This window comes from Lontra canadensis, unplaced genomic scaffold (genome assembly GCF_010015895.1).
Source record: "Lontra canadensis isolate GAN:19392208 unplaced genomic scaffold, GSC_riverotter_1.0 scaffold200, whole genome shotgun sequence".
NCBI classification, from domain to species: domain Eukaryota; kingdom Metazoa; phylum Chordata; class Mammalia; order Carnivora; family Mustelidae; genus Lontra; species Lontra canadensis.
In genome coordinates, this window is record NW_022631194.1 from 497,606 (window position 1) to 524,813 (window position 27,208).

General features: G+C 45.7%; 2 protein-coding genes across 3 annotated transcripts; both read left to right on the plus strand.

The window, feature by feature from the left end:
• Positions 1 to 41: 41 nt before the first annotated feature.
• Positions 42 to 539, plus strand: LOC116861514 (histone deacetylase complex subunit SAP18). Its single transcript, XM_032848143.1, has one exon. It carries the CDS (start codon positions 67 to 69, stop codon positions 526 to 528), a length of 462 nt encoding a protein of 153 aa, XP_032704034.1. The 5' UTR covers positions 42 to 66; the 3' UTR covers positions 529 to 539.
• A 10,463-nt stretch (positions 540 to 11,002) lies between these two features.
• On the plus strand, positions 11,003 to 27,004 carry GJA5 (gap junction protein alpha 5). Of its 2 annotated transcripts, XM_032848150.1 has the most exons (3): positions 11,004 to 11,134; positions 16,773 to 16,914; positions 25,080 to 27,004. In XM_032848150.1, exon 3 carries the CDS (start codon positions 25,112 to 25,114, stop codon positions 26,186 to 26,188), a length of 1,077 nt encoding a protein of 358 aa, XP_032704041.1. In that variant the 5' UTR covers positions 11,004 to 11,134; positions 16,773 to 16,914; positions 25,080 to 25,111; the 3' UTR covers positions 26,189 to 27,004. The 2 variants fall into 2 exon arrangements, with proteins under 2 accessions (XP_032704040.1, XP_032704041.1); XM_032848149.1 differs by lacking the exon at positions 16,773 to 16,914 and having other exon boundaries at positions 11,003 to 11,134.
• The last annotated feature ends 204 nt before the right edge of the window (positions 27,005 to 27,208 follow it).

The window sequence follows — 27,208 nt, forward strand, 5'->3', positions numbered from 1 at the left end:
TACTCCGGATAATCATTAAAAAGGTGAAGAAGAGAGACGGAGCGTCTCGCGGGCCGTAGGAGGAAGATGGCGGTGGAGTCGCGCGTTACCCAGGAGGAAATTAAGAAGGAGCCGGAGAAACCTATCGATCGGGAGAAAACGTGCCCGCTGCTGCTGCGTGTTTTCACCACCAATAACGGCCGCCACCACCGAATGGACGAGTTTTCCCGCGGAAATGTACCGTCCAGCGAGCTGCAGATCTACACCTGGATGGATGCAACTTTGAAAGAACTGACTAGTTTAGTAAAAGAAGTCTACCCAGAAGCTAGAAAGAAAGGCACACACTTCAATTTTGCAATTGTTTTTACAGATCCTAAAAGGCCTGGCTATCGAGTAAAGGAGATTGGCAGCACCATGTCTGGGAGGAAGGGGACTGATGACTCGATGACCCTGCAGTCGCAGAAGTTCCAAATAGGAGACTATCTGGATATAGCAATCACACCTCCAAATCGGGCACCACCACCTTCAGGGCGCATGAGACCATATTAAATTTTATTTACTAAAAAAAAAAAAAAAAAAAAAAAAAGGTGAAGAAGATGTCTATCTATTGACATAGAAAATGTCGCTGACATACTGTTAAGTGAAAGAAAAGCAGATTATGAAATATTGTTCATAACACAACTTCAGTTTTGTAAAAAAATTATAGTGTTAAAAATGTGGAGAATAGAAAATAGGTATCAATATATTAACAGTGATTATAGGGAATTTTTAAATCCAGTTTACACTTTTTCTGTGCTACCAAAAATTTTACAATAATATACTTTAATTTTTGGTACTTGGAAAACACTACAAGGGTTAGAAAAAAATAAAGCTTTCTATTTGTGCCTGGGCCCAGAGATTCATTTATGAAGGGGATATTGCTGAAGGGGTGAGTCCTTGCATTAAGAAAGTTAGGAGATCAATATATGTTGTTTCCCTGAGGGAAGTAGGGAGAGGCTAGCCTCAGTCAGGTGTGGGGTAGAGACTCTTCCTCAGAAACTCCAGAGAGGGGGATGTATTCCTGGAGTCCCCAGTCAGAACTTGGCATCATGATTTCCCAACCCAAATCCATCTTAACTAGGTTGTTAGAGGGTCCAGTACTCTCAGTGCTGTAGTTAAGCAACATTATGCCTTAAATAAACTTTTAGAGACTAGCCTGGGAAGCTACCTACCCTTTAAACATTATTTCTACGGGAAAATATACTCCAAATTCCACATCACCAATTTACTTTGGAGCTTTAAAGACACAGCCATTTTTGGCTTGGAGACCTATTTGACCCTTCCCTCTTTATTCACCAAGTATTTCAAGAATCCCTATTAGTCTGTGAAAGATCTCAAACTTATGCACAAATCTTTTGGTTTATGCGGCATTTGTTAGCCTGGCACCCAGTCAAAGGGTTTTCAAGACTGAAGGGTTCTTGGAAATTGGCACCACTAACTAATTTTTTACTCTCATTGATCAAATTGGCTGGAAGTCGCCCAGGGATCACTAGTTACACTGGAGATTTATGTCTTCCCCAGCACTCCTTTTCTTACTGTGTGTTTGTGAGGGTGTTTTAAGAAGAGATTAGCATTTGATTCAATAGACTAAATGAGGAGATCCACTCTTACCAGTCTGGGCAGGCATCATCTAATCTGTTGAGGGCCCAAAAGGACAAAAAGGTAGAGGAACGGCAAATTTTTTTTTGAGCTGGGACATCCATCTACTCCTGCCTCTGGACATTGGAGCTCCCAGTTCTTGGGCTTTTTGATTCTGGAACTTACACCACCAGCTTCCCTGGTTCTCAGACCTCCAGACTCAGACTGAATTATGCCACTGGTTTTCCTAGGTCTCCACCTTTTGGATGACATATTTTGGTATATCTCAGTTTCCATAATTTCCATAATTGTGTAGTAATAATCTATTGCGTGATCTCTCTCTCTCCCTCCCCCTCCCCAAGTATTAATGAATACTTGGAAATGTTATGAGGCAGCTATGAATGAGTTTATAGAAGTTATAAAAGGAAGGAATGGATAAGCTGATCTCAGAGGGCCTTTTCATATCTGACAGGTGAAGACTGAACTGAGAAACTCACCTCATGTCTGTGGGACAGATTTCAACCTGTTTGATTAGAAGCTTCTAGGTGAGGGAAAGGATAGGTCATGTTGGCCTCTGTTAGATTTGTCAGCCATAGCAATGACTTTGGAGATTGGTAAAAAATGACCTTTCTTGACCTTCTTAATCTAGAGCAGTGATCTTTATTTAACCTTTTCTGGGTAGAGATCAAGACTATGGTCCCTGTTCCCTAAAGCTTTGTATATGAATGCAGGGCTCCTAGGCCCATGAATCTCACCATATCTTCTAGGGGGTCCATGCATGTAAACAGAAGATCCTTTAGCTCAAGTCCACATCAACAAGTTCATGATTTGGCCAAAGATGTTTAAAAACAGCTCAAGAGCAAATGTTTTGCATCTCCTCTCAAAAACCCTCAAGATCTAGAGTCATCTCTAACTCTTGGAGACAAGTTGTTTCAGGACCTAAAGAGGTCAAGAACTCATGTTTTTCTCTAGTTCTTAACAGGTTAAGCTCCAGGGACTTTCAGCTAAGAGCCCCAGCAGAGGTCAGTTAATTGGCCTGTTCTGCCCTAAGGGAAGTCCCCAGGTTTCCTCAATTCTTTGAGAGAATTTTATGCACAAATCTTTTGTTTTGCCCCTGACCTTGGACAAGCTGCATCCTTGCTGTGGGCCTCAGCGTCCTCATCTGACATAGTTACTCTTTAAGTTCTTGTCAAGCTCCTGTGTTCTGTCTCCTGTGAGTCCTTGATATCTGTGTGGCAGAGACAACTCTCTAAGAAGTCATGATTCTGAATCCTAACTTTGGTCTGCTTCTGTCACTGAAGGTATTCCTGTCCACAGAAATTTCTAGAGCACACCCTACTTGAGAAGCGCCTAGTTTCCCAGAGGCCTTCAGGGGAAAGGTAAAGAACAGACTCGTTTTTTGTTTGTTTTCTGCTCTGGGAAGAAATTTATTAAGAGTCATCTTTAAAGGCAAATGTCCACTGGGCACATATGTGTATCCAAATGAAACTCTCACCCAGGCGGTCAGAAGAGGCTGGCTAACATGAGGGATTTAGCTGTGCTCTGAAGAAACAGAAATCTTTTCTCCACTCTCAGACATTCTCCCATTTCCATGACTCACCTCCTCTCATTCCAGAAAGTCATGCACAGGAATTAATTTATGGGTCCTGTCCAGAGGTCTTTAAGTAAACAGTGCTACCAGTCCTTTCAGCTACCCAGACACACCGGTTTTTAGGCCCCAGGGAGGAAGCTAATGACTTGTAGTTACTTGGCTATTGTTTTCCTAAAACAATTTGACTTCCTTTCTGATAGCCTCAGAATTCCTTCTTTACAAATTAAGGTGCTAGAGCCAGGGAAGGGCTGAGCTCACCAGCTTGGTAGCACAATGCTCCAAGGCAAAATCTCCTTTCTGTAACAAGTTACAGAGGCTCCTTAGAGGCTGGTGGACAGGGAGCTCTGGGCATGCAAGCCCCACCTGGAAAGGGAAGGGGCCTCTGGGCCTCTCCTCTCTTGAGATCTTACCTCCATTCCATAGTATGGAATAATGAAGGTGTATAGTGTCCAAAGAACAAACTTGTGAAGACAATATTATAATCATTTTACAGAACAGGGTGTCGAGGCTCAGTGGTTTGCCCAAGATCACACAAGTAAGGGACAGGGTTGAGAGTCCATCTCTAGTCTTCTGACTCTGAGATACAGCCTCTTAGAAAGAGGACATGCAGATGCAAAGAGAAGCCATCTGTCCAAAGTTAACAAATTTTGATCCATCATCTGAGAACGGAGTCTTCATGTTAGGTAAGAATCTACATTTGCAATTCACTGGATATGGGGTTTAAGTGATAGATCCCTGTCCTTTCTCCTCTTTCCCCTCCACATACTCCGAAGCTGGGGCTGGGCTGGGTTGGGTCCCGTGTTAGGAGAGCTATTTTTGAACCTTCCTCCTACCAGCGAGGTTTGACAAACACTCAACAGAGTGGCCAGTCCTTTTTTTGCCCATAAAGGAGATTCCCTACTGGCTTTCTCTAGCAGTCCGGACACCATTATGGACACATGTTAATTCTATCTTATTATGGTGCTTGTGGGAATTTTTAATTTTGAAGGGAAGTAGACTTTCTTACTCTTTGCTATTGTTAACCACTCTGCCCTCTACCCTACCACTACCACCAGTATGAGGGAAAGCTGGTATAACAGTGCCCCCTTACCCACAAGGGATATGTACCAAAACTCCCAGCAGTGGATGCCTGAAACCATGGATTGTACCAAACCCTATATATACTGTTTTTTCCTATATATACATAACTATGCTAAAGCTTAATTTATAAATTAGGTAAGTGAGAGATTAACAACAAAACTAATAATAAAATAGAACAATTATGACAATATACAAAAAAGATGTGAGCATGGTCTCTCTCCCCCCCTCAGAATATCCTACTGTACTGAACTCACCCTTCCTGAGATGAAGTGAGGATAATGACATGGGCACTGTGACATAGTGTTGGGCTGCTCTCAACTTTCTGATGATAGGTCAGAGGAGGATCATCAGCTTCTGGACCCACAGTGGACCGCGGGTAACTGAAAAACCACAGAAAGCTAAACTGCAAATAAGGGGAGCTACTGTAACCCACCCGTTCCATTTTGTGCATATGCCCACTTTTGTACTCATTACATCGCATTCTACTTATTGGTGCCCAGGACTGTCTCCCCAGTCATGGGAAGTGTCAGGGGAAGAAGGGGACCTGTGTCTCCTTTACCTTTGTATGCCCTGTCCTTGCACATGGCATGTCTTCAGTATACCTTCACTGAATCAATGATTAATGAATGAATGACTCTACGGGGTAGGTGCTATTCTTCAGACTCTGGAGGGGAATGCTGTGAGGGAAGTACAGTGTTGGCTGGAAAAGCAGTTGTTGTGTGCTCTCAGGTACAAAGGGAAGGTTATATTTGATTGGAACCTTTGAATGTCTGTAGTGTGCAATCTATGTGGCCTGATCTGGTGGCCTTGCTCAAAGGAAGCAATGAAGATGGCCATAATAGTTATAGCTATAAAAATGATAAACCACATTTCCATTGTTAATCTTTCATCTTTTATTTCTTTCAAAGTAGTCTCCCTTCTATAATTTAATTTTAACCTTCAGAACAGATTCATGATTCATTGCATGCCATGTGTATGCATGTGTGTATCATATCTATACTCTATATGGATATGTGTGTGTGTATATATATATATATACATATATATATGTATATATAGTCTATACATAGAGAATATTTAGCACTCACTACATGCCAAACATGATATCTATTTCATTCAACCTTCATAACCAATCTATAAGTTTCTTAGTTACTATGTTACTCTCATCTTAAAAGTGAGCTAGATGAGGCTGCCAGGGAGAAAAAAAAATCTCCTATACCCTTTATGTTCAGTTATTGGAGCCTTGCAAATTAAACTAACAGAAGATAGATAACAGGGAAAAAGAGGGTTATTTGTATGCATAGGGAAACTAACAAAAGGAGCTAGCTCACTAAACGGTTAAAGGTTAAACTTAGTAATGAAAAGGGAGAGCATAAAAGCTTCTGGGGGAACACCAGATTGGTTTCTTTAGGAAAGACAAATGAGTTTTTAGAACAAATGGGGGATAAGAAAGTTTGTGATAATGTTTGTTTATGCAGGTGCAGTGGTCTTTTTGTCTTCTTCATGGCCACGCACCCTCCCTCCAACCCCCCCCCCCACCCCCCCCACCCCCCCCCCCCCCAGAGGAGAATTACGGGAGTCTCATTTCCCAGAAGTTGCTGCTTTAAGTCAGATAAAGGAAGCTCCAACAAGGCATCTTCCTGTGTCTGATGAATCTCAAATGTCTTCATCTTACAATAATCTCCCTACCAACTCCAGGGTTTCAAATGGGTCCCCACATGGCAGAAGAGGGCCCTATACTTGCTGAGTGGTAGAGCCAAGATCTGAACCCAAATACTTTTAACCACAAGGTTATTTGCCCCAAATCTTGTCCATTCTACCTTGAGTATTTAGCTGACTGAATGTGAGAAGAAACTTTGAAGAAAGGGAATAATCTTAATCTCCTAAATGACTTATCTTCTGTAATAATTTGACCGTAGCAGTGAAAGTTGAAGCTGGACACTAATTAAGGAGGAGATGCAAACTTTGTTGTTGAATTAGGTTTTCAACATTATTGTCTAAATTATCTAGACAGGCATGGGACATTGCATATCTATTTTACATGCAAGAAAATGCCTCTATTTTGATGTGATTTGTCAGAGGGCGCCTGAGTTAAATGGCATATTTGGCAGAAAGTTTCCTGACCTTGTATTTCATGATATTTTATGATTTTTGCCGATAGACCACCTAGTATCATATTTTGGACTTGACTGAAAACACCTTTCAAAATAAAGAAGTAAGCCCTTTTTGGTCCTTGTGAGGTAGAAAGGTAGGGGTAGATCAAGGATGAATAATTTGTTGGAGGAAAAAGAGGTGTGCTCCAGGTACTCATCGCAAACTCTAGAGGTTGCATATAATGACATAATAACAAAAAGTAACACAAAATTCACAGTCTCCTTGCTTTCAAGTACTTCCTTTCAGATCGAGAGGGCAAAGGTCATCCCAAGATCTCTCAGAGAAAGGTCTCCTTTTCGTCATAAAATGAAATCCCTGGACTAGGGACTCCAGAATTCCATTGAGGCTGTATCCAGCTCTTGCCTTCATGCCCTGAATTTAGTGGGAGAGAATCAGGCTTGGCTGATACTGGATACTTCCTCCTCTTCCCCTCCTCCTCTTCTTCTCATGTCCATGGAGGCCACTGGCCAAGTCCACTACAAAAGGGTTCTTAAGTTTGGGATTCCAAAAATCCCATCTGCCTTAAGTCCAAGAAGAGGTGTGGATGTGACTTTGAGTTTTTCTTGGGGATTAAAACGTGATATGTATTGAGAATAGATTCATAGACCAAAGCATCAGGGACAAGGAAATATGTGTTTCTTTTGCTTTCTGCTTCTTGGAACAGGGTGTTCTTGCCTGTTTTAGCCACTATCTGGAAAGCAAAAGTCTTAAAGGGGACGACTTCTGCCTGTGGTGTCTGCATCTCCACCAGCAGTAAAGTGTGACCTCAAACCACTAACCATAGCTCCAATTACCTCTTTATGACCTCCAATGAGGCATGGGGGACACACTGCTCTCATAAGTAGATGCTGACAGAATTTATTTTCATGTGTTATGGATGTGGGTTCTAAGGGAAGAGGCTCCTGAAACATCTGGACCATAGTGTCTTGGAAGGAAACTGGGGGACTCAGAGATTCATTAGGTAGAAAGGACGTTGAAAGGTCTCCTCATTTGCCCTCTTGCCTCTAAGAGGAAGCAAAACAGAAGTAATTTTCAAAATGCCATCTTTAAAAGACTTGTACAAAAGGTGATTTTGCCTCTGCCTGGACATCTCAGTTGGGGGCTGTGCCACTTTCACCATGATGGTCAAACACAGCCTCTCTTGCTGGAGTTGGGGCGCATTCTTCTTGTGCCATCTAGAGGCCTGTTTGCTCCCACCTGAAAGGTCCTGTGCCCTCCTCTCTGACCAGGCCAGTGGGTTCCAGGGGAATTCCTCCACAGCCCTGGTGAGAAAGTTGCCTGACCTTTTCCCCACTTATTAACTGGGTAATCTTACACAATTTACTAAACTTCTCTGAGACTAAATTTTCTTTTCTGTAAAACAGAAATAATAATGCTGTATCTTCCTTATAGTGTTGTGAGGTGAAAATGCTTGGTACCTCAAAAGTCTTTAATAAATGTGCCTTGCCCTTTCTCTTAAGCACAACAAAGAGATCACACTCTATGAACCTGTATCCAAAAGATTTTTTTTCCTCACTAACTTTTTTTACATCATCATGCATTGAGGACAAATACATATTGAGTACTGCCATTTATACTAATTGTTTTGTCTACATAGCTGACTAGAATGCCAGCTTCTTGTGAACAAAAGATGGCCTTTCTCTCCTACTTAATATAGGCTGGGCCCACAGAAGTGGCCAGTGAATCTTTGTCCAAGAGACCCTGATGGATGGTTCATATGATCTTTAGAAGGTCATCTTTGTCTTTTCATCTCACACTAGAAGGTGAAGAGTGCTTCACACAAAGCCTGGCACGTAGTAAGTGTTGAATGAAGTCCATTCTGCCATCCCACTTCTATAGATATTCCCTTACAGGTATTGTTGACCAATTCTTTGGCTTCCTCTCGAAATCCTCTCTGAGTTTCTTTGTATCTTTTAATGTGTGACTCCTCTTTATAAGACCCTGTCTTAAGCTAATGTGAGGATGAAAGGGAGAACACAGTAGACCCTCAGCTCCCACCCTTGGCCTGACCCCTCCTTTTCTGGGACGTTGTTCATCTGCTCATGACAACCTTCTTAGATGTGAGGTAACAGCTAGATTCAACCCCTTTAAGTGATCATCTGGGATCTATAACCCAAATGATATTTTCCTTAATCTTGTCAGAGTCCTTACCTGAGCCTAGAAGAGACCCAGGTGAGAAATAAACCAGACTTCTGAAGGCCTTACCAAAGCAGTGTAGCTCTGGGCCATCAAAATGCACTCTGTCCTAGGTGTTATCGTGAGTGCAGTGTCTGGCTGGAGAGCAGCTCCACTTCACTGTGTTGGGTTGATCTAGGTTCCAGACCTCAGTCTTCTCCCAACCCTGACTCAGACTTTTGGGTCACCTCTAGCAGCCTATCCAGTTTCTTCACCACCTTATTTCTCTACCTGCCAAGCAGGGTGAGAGCATCTACCTTCTGCGCCCTGTGCTCTATCCCAGATCATGGGCATGCCTACATATTGCCAGTTCTCCCCTTCAGGGGACTCAGAGGAAAATGGCATTCTTCCTTCATCCCCAGCTGTAATCCCAGCTAGACTTTCCTTTGGCAGCCAGTGATCTAGGAATTAATACCTCGTTAACCCTTCCTCACTCTCAGATTATCTCTCAGCTGTGACTTATGTGTTCTTTAACTGGCCCATCTCCTGGGTGGAGATGATAACCAGGCATTTCTGAGAGCCCCCAGGTTTGATAGAGTGGCTAAGACATAGGGACAAAGCCATAGTGCAGGGGTAATCTCTGTTGTGGAGAAGAAACTGGTGTCCCCAGAGCTCTCTATGGTTCCAATGGGAAATTGTACCCTTGGAACTTGGCCCAGCCATTATGGTACAGGCAGGAGGAGTCTGCAGATATATTGTATTGCTTGTGCAGTCACATCCACGGCAGTTAACATGCACCAGACATTGTCCTAAGTGCTTTCCACATACTCACCAGTCCTCATGACAAACCTGGGAGGTAGTTATTATTAGCCCCAATTTGTAAAATTGAGATGCACAGAAGTTAAGTTAACTTGCTCAGTGTTACCTGGATAGTGAGTGGTAGAGCCCCGATTCAAACCCAGACAGGCTGGCTCAGGAATCTGCTGCTACATAGCAAAGAACAAAACAAAACAAAACAAAACAAACAAACAACAACAAGTAAAAAAGCGTGAAACTCTGACTAAGGAATCCAGAGTCCAGAATTTATTTTCCACAGGGCTGCTGCCTCCCTGGACATAGGAAGTTTGGCCCCACATTCTCTCCCCTGTTGCCGACCCTAAACTTATTCCCCAACAAAAACTATCACCACTAAAGAAACAAACATTTCTCACAAAATGTTGAAATGTGTGTGAGCAGTGCTGTGTGTGATGGTGATGATGTGGGGCAAAAGAACAGATCTGGGTTCTCATCCTGCCTCTGCCACTTATGCTACTGTGTGTGACACTGACAGGCGGCCTTGACTCCCTGAGCCTCAGTTGCCATGGCTGTTCCAGATGATCTCTGGCATTTTCTTCTCACTGTCACAACATGTGGGCTCTTGGTCATTGGTTTGTCTGGGTTCAGTCCACTCAGAGCAACCTCTGTTGTCGATATTTGTCACACTCTGACAAGGTCCATGGCTAAGTGCATAAGTTGAAGAGTTGGGAATGAGGGGAGTTTGAGGGGAAGAGATGCCTCCCAGTTTCTGAATTTACTTGCCTGTGATGTACCTTCTAACAAGAGAGAAGCTTACTTCCATTTACTGGATTCCAGCTGGGAGACCTGTATGCCTTTGTGGGAGGAGCACAGAGGTAAATTTTGGCTTTGACTAAAACTCCTGATCCAGACTCTACCGTTTACCAACTGGGTCACCATGATTGAGTTTCCTCAAATGTAGAAATGTCTACTGTGTAAAATTGGAAACTGGAATGACTGAGTGAAATAAAAATAGGATATATATATAGTCTAGCCCAATGTTGGGCACATAGAAGGTGCTCTCTTTTCTTTAGAGAAGGGGGTGAAGGGAGTATGATCCTGGTCAGTGATGGTGCCCTCTTCCTGTCCTTTGGAACTTTCCAGTTACCCCTGGTGTCTATTCTGGGTGCTGGTGCTTGTGAGTTGTGAGACTGTTTCCTATGCTAGCTGCTGCACAGCTCACTGATGAGGACATAATGGAGGTTCCAAAAAGACCTGTTTCTTGAGGGAGCACTCTTTTTCTCTGACAGTAGGAAAAGGATGGAGAAGCAAGATCTCTTAGGTAATGCTAGTTTTCCGCTGATACCCCAGGACAGCCCTGGCCAGAGGAGCCTGTGGAGGCTCTGCAGAAACTAGGGAGGCAGTGTGTCACCCATATGAAGGAGAGTGAGGGTGCCAGGACTGTAGCAACAATGACCGTGGAGGGCAGCGGGGGAGGAGGAAGACTCCCTCTCCTCTCTCCTGGAGGGGAGAGTGGTGAAGAGAGACTGCAGGGAGGTAGAGGGAAGAAAACTTTTGAAGTGAGCAAAGATTCTAAGAGCACGACGGAGAGCGGGGAGGGAGGGACCTGGGGGGAAGGGGGTGGAGAGTGAAAGAATAGGAAGAAGTGGGAGGAGGGAGGGTGACAGACTCGAGTCAAAAGGGGGTGGGAGAGCAACTGACAGGCTGAGTGAGAGCTGGGAAGAGTGGGCAGCGGAGGAGGTAGCCAGGAGCCCAGGACCAGAGAAGCCCGTGGAAATTCCAGAGAGAAGGACTGGGGAGAAGGTAAGGATAGACGTGCTTTTAAGAGATGAAACTCTCAGTTGATGGGAAGGAGCCAGAAGAGAGAGCCTGGAGTTCCAGGCTGGACAACAACCAGAGCTCCTTCTCTGTACTGGGGGCTTATTCCCTACCCCTCACTAGTCCCTGCGATGGTGAGGTTGGGATATATGGAGGAGGAGGATGGTAAAGCAGCAGATAAGTTACTCACTTGATTTCTAAGGATCTGCCGAAGTGTGAGTGGAGGGCCCTTGGAGCTGGTCTACCTCTGGCGGAGTGGCTACCCTCCAGGGGCATCTTCTAAGTAGCTTAGCAGTTCATTTCCAAGAACTTTGGTTAAGATGAAATTGGCCCTTTAAAAACAAAAACCATCACTGTATTGCGGTGCTTCCTCTAGGCTTGGAATCTTTTTTGAACTGCCTTCCACAGCATCTAGGGGAGTGTTTTGATCCCCCCTCCCAAGGCGTGTTGGGTGGTTTAAAAATATTCCGTGCTTAGTTTCCTGCAGAATGTCATATCCCTGCTGTGTGCTGTGAGCCGGCTGGCCTGCCACTCACTGTCACTGTCAGAGGCGAGAGGCTGGTGAAGATCCAGAGGGGAAGTGGGGAGAGGTGTCACTGAAGGTCCCCTTTCCTCCTGGGTACAGGGTGAGGTAGACAGCCGCGGGGCACAAAGGTTTCTGTGGGCTCCCTGACCCCTCTCCTGAGCATGTGGTGAAAGAACCTGGGTTCTTGTGCCCTGAGTGGCTGTGTGTCCTTGCCCCATTCTGGGCCTCAGTTTACTCATCTAGAAAATGAGGGGTTTGTGGGGCACCTGGGTGGCTCAGCTGGTAAAGTGTTCCATTCTTGATCTCGGCTCAGGTCTTGATCTCAGGGTTGTGTGTCTACTCCAGCGTGGAGTCTACTTTCAAAAAGAAAGAAAATGAGGGGTTTGAAATAGAAGGATCCTTCCAGTTCCATTCAGCAGTAATGCTGTACAAGGGTATGATTCCTTAGGCTCAAGTATTCCTTGGAATCATGGCAAGGGGAAGCTAGTCACAAGGATTTTACATCTGTACTACGCCTTTGTTCAATTTTAACTGGATTCTCCCTCCCGGTATGCCGTCATAATGGAGGGATTTCTGGTTTTTCGTCCTCAGCGTCTCATAAGGGTCTGGCCCACTGGGTCTGACTGGCCGGAGGAAAGGAAGGGCAGAGCAAGGAGCACTGGCCGGGGAGTCAGGAGACCCAGGAGAAATCTAGCCAAATGAGAGGAGACAAAAGCCTGTATGTGGTGATGTAGCACCCCCCTTAGCCAGGTGGCATGGCTCACCACTGAGGACACAGGCTGGTATTTATAGGCACCACAGCCTGACTTTCATATCAGCAGGCCTTCGTCTTTTCCACCCAAAGCCTCCAGAGCCCCAGTTCAGCCCAAGAACCTGATTCACTGCTCTCTAAGGACAGCTCTGAACTTTCCACCTTCCAGCAGGTTCCCCAGGGCAGTGGAGCTGTTTGGAGCCTGCTGCCCTGGCCATCTCTCCCCATCTTCTCCTTACTCAGCAGCCGCCGAGGAGCAGTCCCCTGACCACAGTGCCCATGGTGGAGGAAACCCAGAAGTGTGTTTCCTGGCTTCCAGACTGGTACCCTCTGGCTATCCCTTCAGCCAGATACATGAAGTTCATCAAGCCACGTCAGTAACAGTCACGGTACCTGGCTTTGCCACAGCCTTAGAGCACCAAGGATGTTCCTGCTGGACTCCTGAAACTGGTTGTTCTTCTTGTCCCCCAGCTGCCTCACTCCTGTCCCCTCTCCTTATCCTGGCCAAAAGTCCTAGGCCATTAGGACTGGAAAAGGTCTGTGAGATTGCCTGTCCAGTTCTTCCACTAATAGGGAAAACAAAGCGGAGGAAAAGGAAGTGACCTATGAGGGATGACGCAATGAGTCACGTTAATTTGGTTGGGAGAATGTCCTGCTCTGCTCACTCATTCCTAGGGCCCTTCGGACTTCTGTCCTCAGCTGTGTTCTCTGAACTTCCATTTGTCCCCAGGCCTCCCTGCTTCTTCCATTTAAGTATCTCTACGATCTTGTTTTCTGGCAGGAATTCTCACTTGCCCACCTGCTCCTCATTATCACTGCTGGCTGTTGAGGGGTACGTGCAGTGGAAGGTTCGGGGCTCTGGCAGCCTGCCGGGCTACCACACTGCAGCCTGGCCTCTTGGGGACTGGCTGATTCCACTGCAGCCACTGAAAGCAGAACAGGGTGCCTATCTGCCTGGATTAGTCAGGAGACCTGGAGTCCTCAGGGCCAGCAAGACCCAAGGCCCAGGCTCTGCTCCCTGTCTCAGGGAAGATCTCACCCACCTGGGATTCTCGTAGGTCTCTGTGCCAGCTGGCACCACCTTGGGCTCGAAGATTAAGCTGACCAAGGGGAGAGATGCCCAGGAAAACTTCGTCTCCTAGAAAAGAAACCAATTCCCTTTCTAGGGCCAGAAGCTATGGATTCCTGGAGAATGACAGCTTGGTTCCACTTGGTCATTCAGTTGTTTCTGGATATTAGCATATCATGGGCAAAAAAAAAAAAAAAAAAAAAAAAAAAAAAAAAATTCAACTTTCAACAATCCACTCACTTTCATAAAGAAAAGGAATCAGGAGGTCTCAGAATCAGGGGTATTGAAATAGCACAGAGGGATCTTAGAGTTCATCTAATTCGGGGATAGGGCAGAAGGAAGAGCCTGGGCATCTGGAATCACATTTGGGTTAGAATTTCAGCTGTGTGGCCTGGGGCAAATTATTTAACATCTCTGAGCCTTAGTTTCTTCATCTGCCAAAGAAGTTAATAAATGACTTCCTTGTAAGGTTTTGTGAAGATTAAATAAAATAACACAAAGTTTTCCCCACTATCCAATATGTGCTCTACACCACTTCATTTTTTTTTTTTTAAGATTTTACTTATTTATTTGAGAGAGAGAGCGCACACACAAGCAGGGGGGAGGGGCAGAGGCAGAGGAAGAAGTAGGCTCCCTTCAAGCAGGGAGACCGACATGGTGGGGGAAACCTGTATTTAAAATGACTATTTTAGGGGTGCCTGGGTGGCTCAGTGGGTTAAAGCCTCTGCCTTCAGCTCAGGTCATGATCCCAGGGTCCTGGGATCTAGCCCCGCATCAGGCTCTCTGTGCGGCAGGAAGCATGCCTCCTCCTCTCTGCCTACTTGTGATCTCTGTCTGTCAAATAAATAAATAAAGTCTTTAATAAAATAAATAAATAAAATGGCTATTTTATATTAAGTGCTCAGTGAACAATGGAACAATAGGGTAGAATCCAGGTTAGCTGGTCCTCAGCTCATATCTTGGAACTACATCTCATTTGATGGAAAGGCCTCCCCCACGACATGGAATTCTGAGAAGGTACTGCTTCCTTTTTATGACGCGCAGATTTTTTTTTCCCTGGGACGACTTTTGCTGACCTCTAAGCTGGGGTGGGGGGTTAGAAAATCTAGCTGTGCCTTTGGCTCTGCCACTGACTTGCCATGCTATCGCAATTGGTCAAGTCACAAACTCCCCAGATGTTCTAACTTAGCAGCCATCCAGCTCAATTGCTTTCTCTTATACACAAGCAAACTGAGGCTCAGGGAGTGGAATGTCTCATACAGAGCCACAGAGAAAGAGCTGAGACTCGGAAGAGCCTTTCTTTCAAGGCTCTTGTTCACAGATAATTTCCAGGATCTTAATTCATCCTGGGATTTTCATGATTCAGAACTTCAGGAGAGGGCAGATGTGGTTAGGGGTAGGGATGGCCCTCCTCCGCAGGTCACCGATTTCTCTTCCAAGTAGAACCGAGCCAGCTTCAAACCTACCCTAGTGGATGTGCCTTTGGACTGGTTGATGAAGAGATTCAAAAGTGCTGCAGCTTTTCAGAAGTCAGGGATTACATGAAGCACACATTTTATAATGTGGACTCAAATGAAGTCCATCTCCAGGCCCAAAGTCCAGAACCAGGCTGAACCAATTACAAGAATGAAAGGGGACTGATCTCAGTGAGACCCCGTACCTGCCTTCTTCTCCATGCTTGCCCCTGAAGGTCTGCACGCCTAGTGAAATAACAGATGTACAGTGAAATTAATATCCTTCCCATCACCCATGTGTTCCTCACCTTTCCCACATGGTGCCCCGTGAGCGTCCTTTTTGGGTCTCTCTCACCAGGCTGCTGCACTGCCAAATTCAAATTACCAGGTTGGCTAGTTGGATCATGCTTGAGAGGAGTCTTTACTGGAAATGTCAGAAAAGAAAACAAGGAACTAACCTGACTGTCTATTATGTGCCCGGTACTGTTTGAGGACCTTCCATACATCCGCTTACTGTTGAATCCCCATGAGTAAACATTCCCTCTTTTCAGATGAGGAGGAAACAGACAGGCTGAGTGACTTGCCTAAGGGCACACAATTGGTGAGTGGAGGCAGGGTTCAAATCCCACTACTCTTCAGGAAACACTAGGCCCACCTCCTATTTTTGTTTCAGTGGTTCTTGTTATGATTTGACATCAATGGAACACCAGAGCCTGTTGTCTGGCCAGCTGAAAACCCGGCAGCAGACATGGCTGCAGCCAAGAGCACTTAGTGGCTAAAAAAGGAAATAACTTTCTATATGTGAATTCTGGCCAAATGGTGGCAGATGCTGAAGAGTCTGGGAATCCTGACCACTGTGGGCCGCAGGCGTCGATGGAATCATTAATTCTAGGAACAGCATAGGCAAGGGACGGCCAGCCAAGAAGCCAGGGGCTGAAAGGAAAAATGCAGGGCCTCTTACGGGAGAGTGGGAAAAGCCCTGCTCGTGGAGTTCAGAGACTGGACAGAGTTCCGGTCACAGGTTTGTCACTATCTGTCAGAACTGGGGCCTCTTTGATTTTTCTTTCCCTTTTAAAGACACAGTGGGAAGGTAGGCTTTGCAGTCAGGCAGATTGACTGCAAGTCCCTTATGCAGCATTTGCTACCTCTGAGCCTCAGTGTTCTGAGCTGTAAAATGGGATAATAACTACTTTCCTAGCAGAATTAATATAAAGGTTAAAAGTATAGTTGTAAAATGTTTCATACGTGGAAAACACTCAAATTCGTGGTATCTGTTATCACTAGTACTTAATTTCCCTGGACCCTGGTCTTCAGCTTGTATAAAAATAAGGGATTGATTTTGCTTGATATCTAGATTCCTTTCCTATGAATCCATGAAAAATGGTGGAAATACTAAAGAAATCTAAGTGTCTCATAAATACAATTTTCATTAATAACTGCATAAGTTTTAATCAACCTTTTCGGGGTACTTAATAAGGACCTCCTAATATTTCATTGTAATTGAATATCTCCATTTGGCCACCACTTCCCACCCACTTGTAAATATTTCTTCTTCCAACAATTTAACAAGAAAATTACGTATCTCAGCATAATTCTCCTTCTCCACTTTGCTCTGTTCCACCTCCTTGGCTTTGAAACAACTGTCTATCAGCAGAGTGTTTCTGAGCAGACCACTCTGTCCTTGCTAGAATAAAATAATGACATAGAAAGAAAGGTTAATTATCTGCCATTGGCTGGAGTCGAAGGAAAACCAAAGTGACGCTTCATCTCCTCCATCTGTCTCCTGCTTCTTTCTCATCTCTATCTCCCTCTCCTCTCTTCAGTGATCAAGGTTCAGGGGTGGAAGCCCCCACTGGACTTCTGAGGAAGTTGCCCACATGGCTGTAGGACCCATTTGGTTGTTTCCCCTGAGGTTGAAGAGGCAATCTCCAAATCGCAGTCAGGAGAGGAGTGGAAGTCCTAAATGTAAGAATTACCCCCAAGAACTTAGAAATCGACCCCCGATTCTAACAGTCACCTTGAAAACCTCCCTGCAGCACTTACCTTGTGTCAAAGTGGCCAGCCTCTGACTGGTGAGGATTTTTAAGGAAAGGAACTTTAGGTCATTTAGATGGGATCCAGCACAGTTGTGAAGGCAGGCGTACTGCTGTCAGACAAGACCAGAGCTCGGTTTGATGTCAACTCTACCACTTACCAGCAAGTCCCCCTCAAGTGACATTGCTCGATCAATCTCCCTGAGCCGGTACAAAGGGGCTGGGGATGAGCCTTGCTTGCTCAATTGTTGGGACAATCAAATGAGAAAAAAAATATATCAAGAAACTTGAAAAACATCTGGCACATAGAGAGGTCTCAATAACTTAATTTTATTATTATCATTATTACCTAGATTCAGAGTTTCTTGTTGTGTAAGTTTAGGTAAACTAGAAAATGGAGCTGAGAATCTCCACGGATAACGAAGATTCTGGAGTAGTGGAAGATCAAGACCACTTTCTTATGCAATCCTCCCTGTGTCTCTCCATTTTAGTGAGAAGCTATTGAGGGGGACGGTAGGTCAGAAAAACAGGTATTAATGAAAAAGAAAGGTGCCGAAGAGTTCTGAGATGATGTTATACTTAGTGCTTTACTTTATAAAGCCACCTCTGGTTTCTGGCATAGCAAGAGAGCTCAATAAACACTTTATGAACTGAGCTGCACTGACATGATCCTGTGTCCAAGGATCATTTAAGTGAGGCCCTTTGGGTCCTTTTACAACAGAATTCTCTTAATTGGGAAGCAAGTCAACCCTGCTCTGTGCCACATTCCACTGTGTGATGAGCAGAATTATAGCATGGGCCCAGAGTGCTGTTATTATTACTGTGAATAACAACCTTTACTGAGAACCAGAGATCTGTTAGATAATGTACAGAACATGTGTCGTTGCCCAGAATTAGACTCAGATTCTGTGGAGTGATCTTATAATCTAATTTTGACAAACTTGAGTGAGCACCCCAGTGATATGTGGGGAGGAGGTGGAGAAGAAATAGTCCATGGTGAACGGATGTGTCTCTGCTTTAGATCCATCCAGTCCTGCCTGGCTGAGCCAAGGGCTCGGTCAAAGGCAGAAGGAAGGCTCAGCAGCTTTAGTCTCCCTGCTGTTCTGGTCACCACATTCACTCTGCAGGTGCCCTAAGGTCACTTCCCAGGGAGCCCCTCTACTGGATTAGGTGTTTTTGTTTTGTTTTGTTTTAAAGATTTTATTTATTTATTTGACAGACAGAGATCGCAAGTAGGCAGAGCTGCAGGCAGAGAGAGAGGAAGGGAAGCAGGCTCCCTGCTGAGCAGAGAGCCTGATGCGGGGCTCGATCCCAGAACCCTGGGATCATGACCTGAGCGGAAGGCAGAGGCTTTAACCCACTGAGCCAGCCAGGCGCCCGCATTAGGTGTTTTGAGTGAGCTAAATGCTGTAATTTATTTACTGTTGTTGATTTTTAAAGGTGTCAACCAACTGGGTGTAAGGTACAGTCTTAAGCACCAAGAGGGAAGAGGGGGTAGGGGGACTTAGGAGGAGGATACAGTGATGAACAGATATGGACCTTGTCTTCAAGGAGCTCAGGGTAGAGCTGGAGAGAGAATACATAGCCAGTAGAGCTAATCATTTTCATTATGTATTTGAAAACCCAGTGGTTTTACAGTTCAGTCCAAGGCTCAGCTGCTGACTTGGTGTGGGGGTGGGGGACACAGAAATTAGAAAGCCTGTTACGTGTGGCTCCAGAGGACAGAATTAGAATCAATAGAAGAGAATTTTCAAGGCATCCCTATGCTCCCTTGCAATATGCTTTCTTGAGCAGGAGAGACAGGGTGCTGTTTTAGCAGTGTGCTGGACGAACTTGTCACCTGCAGCCTGCCTAGTTTATGCTGCAGCCACTACCAAAGGACTGCCACCAGCAGTATGATTATTGACTGTGCCATACTTTATGTCCCCATCCTATTTCAGGGCTGTGTCCCATTAGGGTCTGCCCACAGGAACAAGTCATGTACTGAACATGGTTATGTAAGGGTTGAGAACTATTCCAAACTCCTGGCATGACCTCAAAGCCTCCATAATCTGCCTCTGCCTATTCTGCAGACCACCCCCTTGTTCTGCTCATTGTCCTCTAATACCATGCTGGTTTTCACTTGGTGGGTTTATTCACGTGGTTGCCTCTGTCTGGGATGCCCCTGTCTCTCCCACACCTCCCCTCCCCCCCTACCTCTTACCTCTACAAACTTCACCTCCACCTAACTCCAATTCAAGGGTTGCTTCTTTGGAGAAGCCCAGAATATTTGCACAGTTGGTTGTGTTTGTATCCCTCACTGGACAGTGAGTTCCTTCAACCCAGAGTCTTACTGATCTTTGGGTTCCTAACTTCTATCACATAAGTAGACACTCAGTAAATGTTTGTGAAGGTGAACTGAATTGAACTTTTCCATAAGCCCCTCAGCACCTCCCATCAAGTGCTGGTCACATCAAGGGACCATCATAAACATTTGCTTGATTGCTTAAAAACCGACCCCCAGGCTTTAGCACTAAATGGCAGTCATGTCTCAAATATCTCACTGCTGGAACTTCAAGCTCTGAGGTGGGGAGACATAAGAATTGATGCGCTTCACCCCTAGAAGGAGGATGGAGGGAAATTTTCTGGTGTGCCCCAGAGTTGATCAGGAACTCTGAAGTGGTCTAGGTTCTACCTCTATTCATCTTCATTTCTTTGAGCAAATCTCTTACCTTCTGTAGATGTCTCCTTCTTGCAAAACAGAGGCAATAACCAGCACCCCAAAAAGGCATAAAAATCCTCATAACTATGAGGATTTTTCCATTCAACAATAGAAACTGAGTGTCTATATGTCCTAAGGTAACCAGTCATGAACAAAACAAATATGGTCCCACCTTCTTGGGGTCATTAAGAGAAGGGAGGAGAAGCACATCTTGAACTGTATAAGGTTTTACTTACTTATTTTATTTTAGAGTAGGGACGAGAGAAAAACAGAGGTGGGGAGGAGCAAAGCTAGAGGGAGAGAATCTTAAGCAGGCTCCACGCCCAGCACAGAGTCTGACATGGGGCTCCGTCTCACAATGCTGAGATCATGACCTGAGCTGAAATCAAGAGTTGAACACTTAACTGACTGAACTACCCATGGGCCCCTGTAAGGTTTTCTTTTTTATTTGTTGGACATAAGAAGGAAGATTTGACCCTCTGTAGGATCACTCTGTAATCTTACTGCTAGATCAAACATTTTTTTTTTCAATCGTTAAGAAAGCATTTATTATGTACCTGTTGTGAGACCTTAATGCATTAAGAATACAAAGTAAAAGACAGGGCTTTTGACTTGAGAAGTCTATTACTCATTTGAAGGGAAAAGCTGTTAAATCCTTGAGGCCAAGAATTGTGCCTGATTTTATTAATTCAAGATATCATTGAATGCATAGTATGTGTCAGGTCTGGTATCCCCTAGATATTATTTTCAGTACCCAAAATAGTGATAGACACATAGCAGGGACTCAAAAAAGTACTTGTGGGTTGGCTGATAGAAAGAAAATTTTGGAAAATCAGTGTAAGGCAACATATAAGTGTGACTGTATCCTACATGCTGAACAGTAATGTGGAGTCCTTATTGTTCAGGAGATTTCAAAATGGGCTGAGATCAATTTGAGAAAAGAATTCTCCATTTCTACCTACATATGTGGGGCCAGAGGAGGAAGTCCTAGCTATGAGTTTATGTTAACCTAGGTTGCTCTAAGTTAGTTTTCTTTGAAAACACTGGCTGTATAGGGAGGCAAAAATGCTAACACTGGGTTGGGAATGTAGGTACCTGAATTTTATTTGTAGTCATTTAATACACAAAGTAAGGGAATAAAATGATCTATGTTCACTATACACAATAGCCTTCCTTTGGCCCTTTCCCTCTTATCCAAGTGCCATGTCACTATTACCAAACAAGTTCCTTGGTGACTCCTCCAAATGTTTGTTTTGTCCCAGGATATGACATGTTGAAAGAAGATGCTGAAGGTTTTTGAGTGAAGAAACTACAGAGTGGGGATGTTCTAGGGACTGGGTTCTAAGGACCATCTCTTTTACCTTGGAGACTTCAGAACTTGTATCAGTTGCAAAGGGCTGTAGAATTTAATTACCCAGGGCTCCTTAGAAGGCCCTCCCCAATGCCCTAAGCCAGAGTAACCTCCTGCCATGTGTCCCACAGCACTCCCTTAATGTTAACACACATTATGCTTTATTGCAATGTGTTCGATCTCTCTCCTTCAGGCAGGGATATAAAGGCAGTTAAGTTCAGTAAAGTCAGGGACTCTTAGTTTTTCTTTTTAACTGCTGTGCTTTAAGGGCCTTGCATGATACCTGGTAACCACTCATATTAAATGAATGAATGAAAAGGAAGAAGGACCTGGTAGGTAGAGGGGGTATGAGGAGCTAAGACAAAGAGGTAAGAAGGTGTGGGCCATGTACACGTGTATGGGAGTAATGTAGCTTAAAAATGGAGTATGTGAGAGGAACAGGGAAGAAGACAGGACTGAGCTGTGCTGTGGAGGATCTCAAGTGCAAGTTAAAGAGTATGAACTTTATAAGCAGTAGGAAGGCAGTGAAGATCTTAGTTAAAGCAGTGAGGTATATTATTACCATTGTATTTGATAGAATTTATTCATGGCACGGGCAGCTTCCTTTGCCCCTCCTAACACACTTCCTGCCAAGAAACATATAATAATCTACAAAGCATTTTATATGCTCTACACCCAGTAAACTCAGTGGGTATCTAATTTACATATTTCTTTGGCTGAGGTTGTGGGGGACCCGAAGGGACACAGTGTAGCTGGGAAACTGACTTTCATATTATAAACTGAGCAGCTGGTACTTGGTAGCAATTTTAAGTTTCTCTGACCTCGCCTGGGTCATCAGGAAGTCACAAATGAGACTTGTCCTGTACCCTATTTGCTGTCACCAGGGTGCATGAGGTCTGCCCCACCCCCACCTCATCAGCTAGTGTTTTTCCCTCCCCATGAGGCAGCCTATAGATGTCACTGTCTTTCTCCTCTTCCATGATGTTTCTTTCTTGTATGCTTGCTTTCCTTCTTCCAGGTGGGATTCCTCGCACCACAAGTGAGGGGGTTAGCCACAAGCCTCTTGGCAGACCAGACCAAAGCGTCACATTCTTTGTCTGGCCCTATTTTTAGACCTCCTGGGGGACTTGCAAGGAATGAGTGGCAGAGTCAGAAGATCAAGGGAAATGTCTTCAGGGATTGAGGACAGTTTGGAAAACTTGCCCCAAATTTTGGAAGAATATGACACTTGTTTCCCTTTTTCTTGTTTCTTTTCCATTTCTGTTTCCCTTTCACTTTTTCCCCTTTTGCTTTTCCATGTGTTTCTCTCTTCTTTGTAATGCACTTCTCTCTATTTTCTCTCTCTCTCTCCCCCCTTCTCCATTCCTGTCCTCCCTCACCACTTTCTTGCTGGTAAAGGCAAGGAATTATTCTTTAGTTCTTATACACTGAGCACTGTGTTAAGTGCTTTTTATACATTACCTCATAACACTGGATGAGCTAAATAATAGTATCTTCATTTTGCAGTTAGGGAAATTGAGCTACAGATCCAGTAGCTTCTCCAAGCTCAGCAATATTGATAGGGTTTTGAACTCCACTTAGCTACCCCCAAACTATATTCTCTTAACCACTACATGGTCTCTTTTTTTCCATTCCAAACTCCTGCTTGTCTTTCCCCTCTTTTTGTTCTTTTTTTTCCGTTCTCTCCCTCTCCTTCTTGCCCTCCCCTCTCTCAGACACTCAGCATATCCTGGTCCCTGCATGTTGTGTGGATGACCCTGAAGGTGCTGAACACTATGCACGTGCCCAGAAGAGATGACAGACCATTCGCACTCTTATCTAATCAGCCATTTTCCTTCTGAGCAGATGCTCCACAGTTTTCCACATTTGGAGGCTAAGGGAGGGGGACTCTTCACCACCTAGGGGAAAGGGCAGATGTCTGAACACAAACTAGAGGAAAGGCTTCAAGACCTGGATGAGTCTTTGACACGGAGGGGGACAGAGATAAGGCCCTTTCCACTCATGTGTGGACTCTCAGGGTTGGGGAGTGGGGGCCTGGGAGAAAACAGGGCTAGGAGCCTGGTCTCTGTCAAGGTATCAACTCAGGAGTCAAGGAAACCTGCACCATGAAATATGGCAACCCACACTGCCCTTTATTTGCATAAAGAGTGTTTGGATAGGAACCAGGGGCATACTGACAGCAAAGATGTGAAGGTCAAGGTGTGAACCTGACAATCTCTAAGATCCCATTAGATTCTAAGGTTTTATGATCATAAGAATGGAATATTTGTAGTTCAGTTCCCTCCTCTTTTTTTTTTTTTTTTTTGTCATTCTGTTGATTAGGATTGGTTAGAGGCTTAAGCCATAAGGACATTTATTGCTCATCAAATAAGAATTCTGGAGGTAGGAGATTCAAGAGCTGATTCAGAGGCCTCAGGACATTGGTTGGCATTTCTGAGAATCTCTGGACAGCCTCAGACATCTTGGTTCAAATAGTCCTGTCCATGGGTAGGAAGTAGTCGGGGTGGTGGACAGGGGGACCTCCTGTGAGACTCCCTCCATTTACTGGGGGATGGAAAACAGTTTCTAGAGCACTCCCTCTACATAGATTCTTACCATACCTGACTGACCAGATCTAACTGCAGAAGAGACTGAGAAAGTGAAATCTGGTCTTTTCACCCTGCTGACAGGATGCAGGCAAGGAATAGGGAACTGATTAGCCACATCAGAGCCTGCCACCCTTCATTCACTCAACTAAGATTCCCTAAGATTATCCACTCCAGCCCAGGCTCTGGGCCAGGTGATGATGATACAGAGGAACAGTCAGTCTCTGTGATCAAGGAGTGCCCACTAGAAGAACACAGACAGGCAGAGGGCCACAAAACAAGAAGGGAAGTGCTAGGAGGGAACCAAGTGTCCCTAAAGCCACCACAGGAGCTGAAGAGGCTCAGCTTGGAGGAGCAGGGAGGGCTGCAGGGAACCAAGACTGGGTTAAGTTCTGAGGGTTAATAAGGATCTAGCTGGGGGTGGGGGCAGCGGTTATGTAGAAGGTGGCTGGGAAGAGGGCATCTGGGAATCTTCCAGAATGTGGCAGGCAGTACAAAAGGAACTAATGGGGACAGACAAGGAATCAGGCTGGAGAAGCAAGAAAGGGCCTGCTGAGAGAAGGTTCTGTGTGGGACATAATGGTTTGGGGCATTTATTCTGGATGAGCAGGTCTGTGCATGGGGACCTTCTGCAGGAGGATGAGGAGCCGTACCTCTGAAGGGCTGCACTGCCCCGAGTTGTGGGAGATTGGCATCGCCAGCTGCCTCCCAGCTGCAAGAACCCGAGCACTCATCAGCAGCACCCAGAGCTGGTTTTTGTTCACCATCTCCCAGTACAGCTGGGGATGGTTCTGAAGGTTAGGGGATGCATTCTGAGAGTCCAGACTTGCCACCGCCATCCCCACTCCTTCCTCTTCACTTAGTTCCTTCTGAAACCAAAATAATTCTTTCACTTGATGCCCTTTCAAACATATGGAACATTTGAGTTATGATCCCTAACATATCACGTACCTCACCCTTGAAACTCTGAGGCAGCTGTTTTCCATCCCCATTTTACAGACAAGGATGCAGACTCAATGAGGCACAGGGCCAGAATGGCAAAAGCAGAGAGAAGTCCTTTGTGCTTCCTGCTTCACCAGTGTTTCTCCAGGCGTGAGCTTTGCACTGTCTGCCTCAGAGTAACCTGGGCTGCTCGGGGCAGATCCTGGTTCCAGGGGTGGCCCCAGACCTCCCAAAGCAGACTCTCCAGAGGTAACAGCACAGAACCCACTCATAACAGGCTCCTCAGTTGATTTCTAGATCCATTCAAGTGTGGGAATCACTCTCATCTTGTTAACACGACCATTTTTAATCTTCGATCTCCTTTTCCTTTTGCTGGCCTGGAAAAAAGAGAGCTTTTCAGGTGAATTTGGCTCATGAGTTGCACTTTCTTAAAGAATGGATCGGTGGAGCCCTAGACCATCCAGACTTTGCAGAAGCATCCCTCTCCTTTTCTCTCTTTCTCTCTGCCCCATTTGCAGAAGTCCTGGTGGCTGTCTCCTGCTGAGTCAGGATGGGTGACTGGAGCTTCCTGGGAGAGTTCCTGGAGGAAGTACACAAGCACTCTACAGTGATCGGCAAGGTCTGGCTCACCGTCCTCTTCATATTCCGCATGCTGGTGCTGGGCACGGCTGCCGAGTCATCCTGGGGGGATGAGCAGGCCGACTTCCAGTGTGATACCATGCAGCCCGGCTGCGGGAATGTCTGCTACGACCAAGCCTTCCCCATCTCGCACATCCGCTACTGGGTGCTACAGATCATCTTCGTGTCCACGCCGTCGCTGGTGTACATGGGCCATGCCATGCACACGGTGCGCATGCAGGAGAAGCGGAAGCTGAGGGAGGCTGAGAGGGCCAAAGAGGTCCGGGGCACTGGCTCTTATGAGTACCCAGTGGCTGAGAAGGCAGAGCTGTCCTGCTGGGAGGAAGTGAACGGGAGGATTGTCCTCCAGGGCACTCTGCTCAACACCTATGTCTGCAGCATCCTGATTCGCACAACCATGGAGGTGGCCTTCATCGTGGGTCAGTACCTCCTCTACGGGATCTTCCTGGACACCCTGCATGTCTGCCGCAGGAGTCCCTGTCCCCACCCAGTCAACTGTTACGTATCCCGGCCCACGGAGAAGAATGTCTTCATCGTCTTTATGCTGGCTGTGGCGGCGCTGTCCCTCTTCCTCAGCCTGGCTGAGCTCTACCACCTGGGCTGGAAGAAGATCAGACGGCGCTTTGTCAGATCTGGACAGGGCACAGCCGAGTGTCAGCTTCCTGGCCCCTCTGCTGGCATGGTCCAGAACTGCACACCACCCCCTGACTTCAATCAGTGCCTAGAGAATGGCCCTGGGGGCAAATTCTTCAATCCCTTCAGTAACAAGATGGCTTCCCAGCAGAACACCGAGAACCTGGCCACTGAGCAAGTGCAAGGCCAGGAGGCGATTCCTGGGGAGGGCTTTATTCACATCCATTACAGCCAGAAGCCTGAGGTACCCAATGGGGCCTCCCCGGGTGACCGCCTTCCCATTGGCTATCCAAGTGACAAGCGCCGTCTCAGCAAGGCCAGCAGCAAGGCCAGGTCAGATGACCTATCAGTGTGATCCTCTAGTGTTGCGGGGGGGAATCCAGGACCAGGTGGGAACAGAGGAAGCTCACAGAGGGAAGATGTGTCCCTATCGACCCCATCTCTCATTCTCATACCTGCTCTGCTCCTTTTGGGCTTCAGGTCTCCGTGGCATTGCTCATTTATTCCAGAAGGTAGGACCAGGCCTCTTCGAGTGCAGGCAGTGACATAGTTACCCACCCCAGCTGCTGTCCCTTCCCATCCTCTACCCAGTGTACATAGAAGGTTTTCAGATTCTTTGGTCAACAGGCCAGAGGAAGAAAAAGGAACAGTGGTAAATCAAGCCACAGGAGGGATAGCCAGAAGGACAGAATGGCTCTCTACATACCAGCCACATACCAGATGGGTTCTCCAAGTCTCTATGGATTCCTCGACCCGATTGCTCTTCTTCTTGCAACGAAAAACCCAAAGATCCCAGCCAATAAAGAGCATCAATCAAAGACCTTCCATTAGATGTGCTCTTGAATCTGTTGTCTCCATGGGTCAAAATTTGGAGTGATGTTAAGGTGGCCTTGGGCTGCCCTGGGCTGCCTTCCCTGTACCCAGTCTTACTTAAAAAGAGGTCCTTGGAACTTGGCCAGCAGCCTCAACTTTACAAGTGTTTTGGTATGTACCTCTGGCAAATGTCCTACCTTAGTGAAGCCGCAGCCTTTACTTCTGCCAGGGTGAAAACTGGCCCATGGGGGTGCAAGCTCCCCCAGGGAGTGACTATATATAAAGGCTCCACTGGAATCCCTGCCACCACCTGTCATCCTGCAGCTCTTTACAGCTCAACCCGATGATAGAAACCATCCCATCCTAGAACTTGGCTGTTCACTCAGTGCTCCCCTAAAGATCTTATCGACCAGAGTGCCCAAGAAGCCGTCGTCCTCTCTCAGATCCTAACCAGATCACCAGCCACAAGGGCCAATGGAATTTCCCTAGGTCTTATTAAAACAAAGAGGGCATTGTGCTTCTCAAATTCCCTTTGGGAAAAAAATAATTCTGCTGTGAAGAT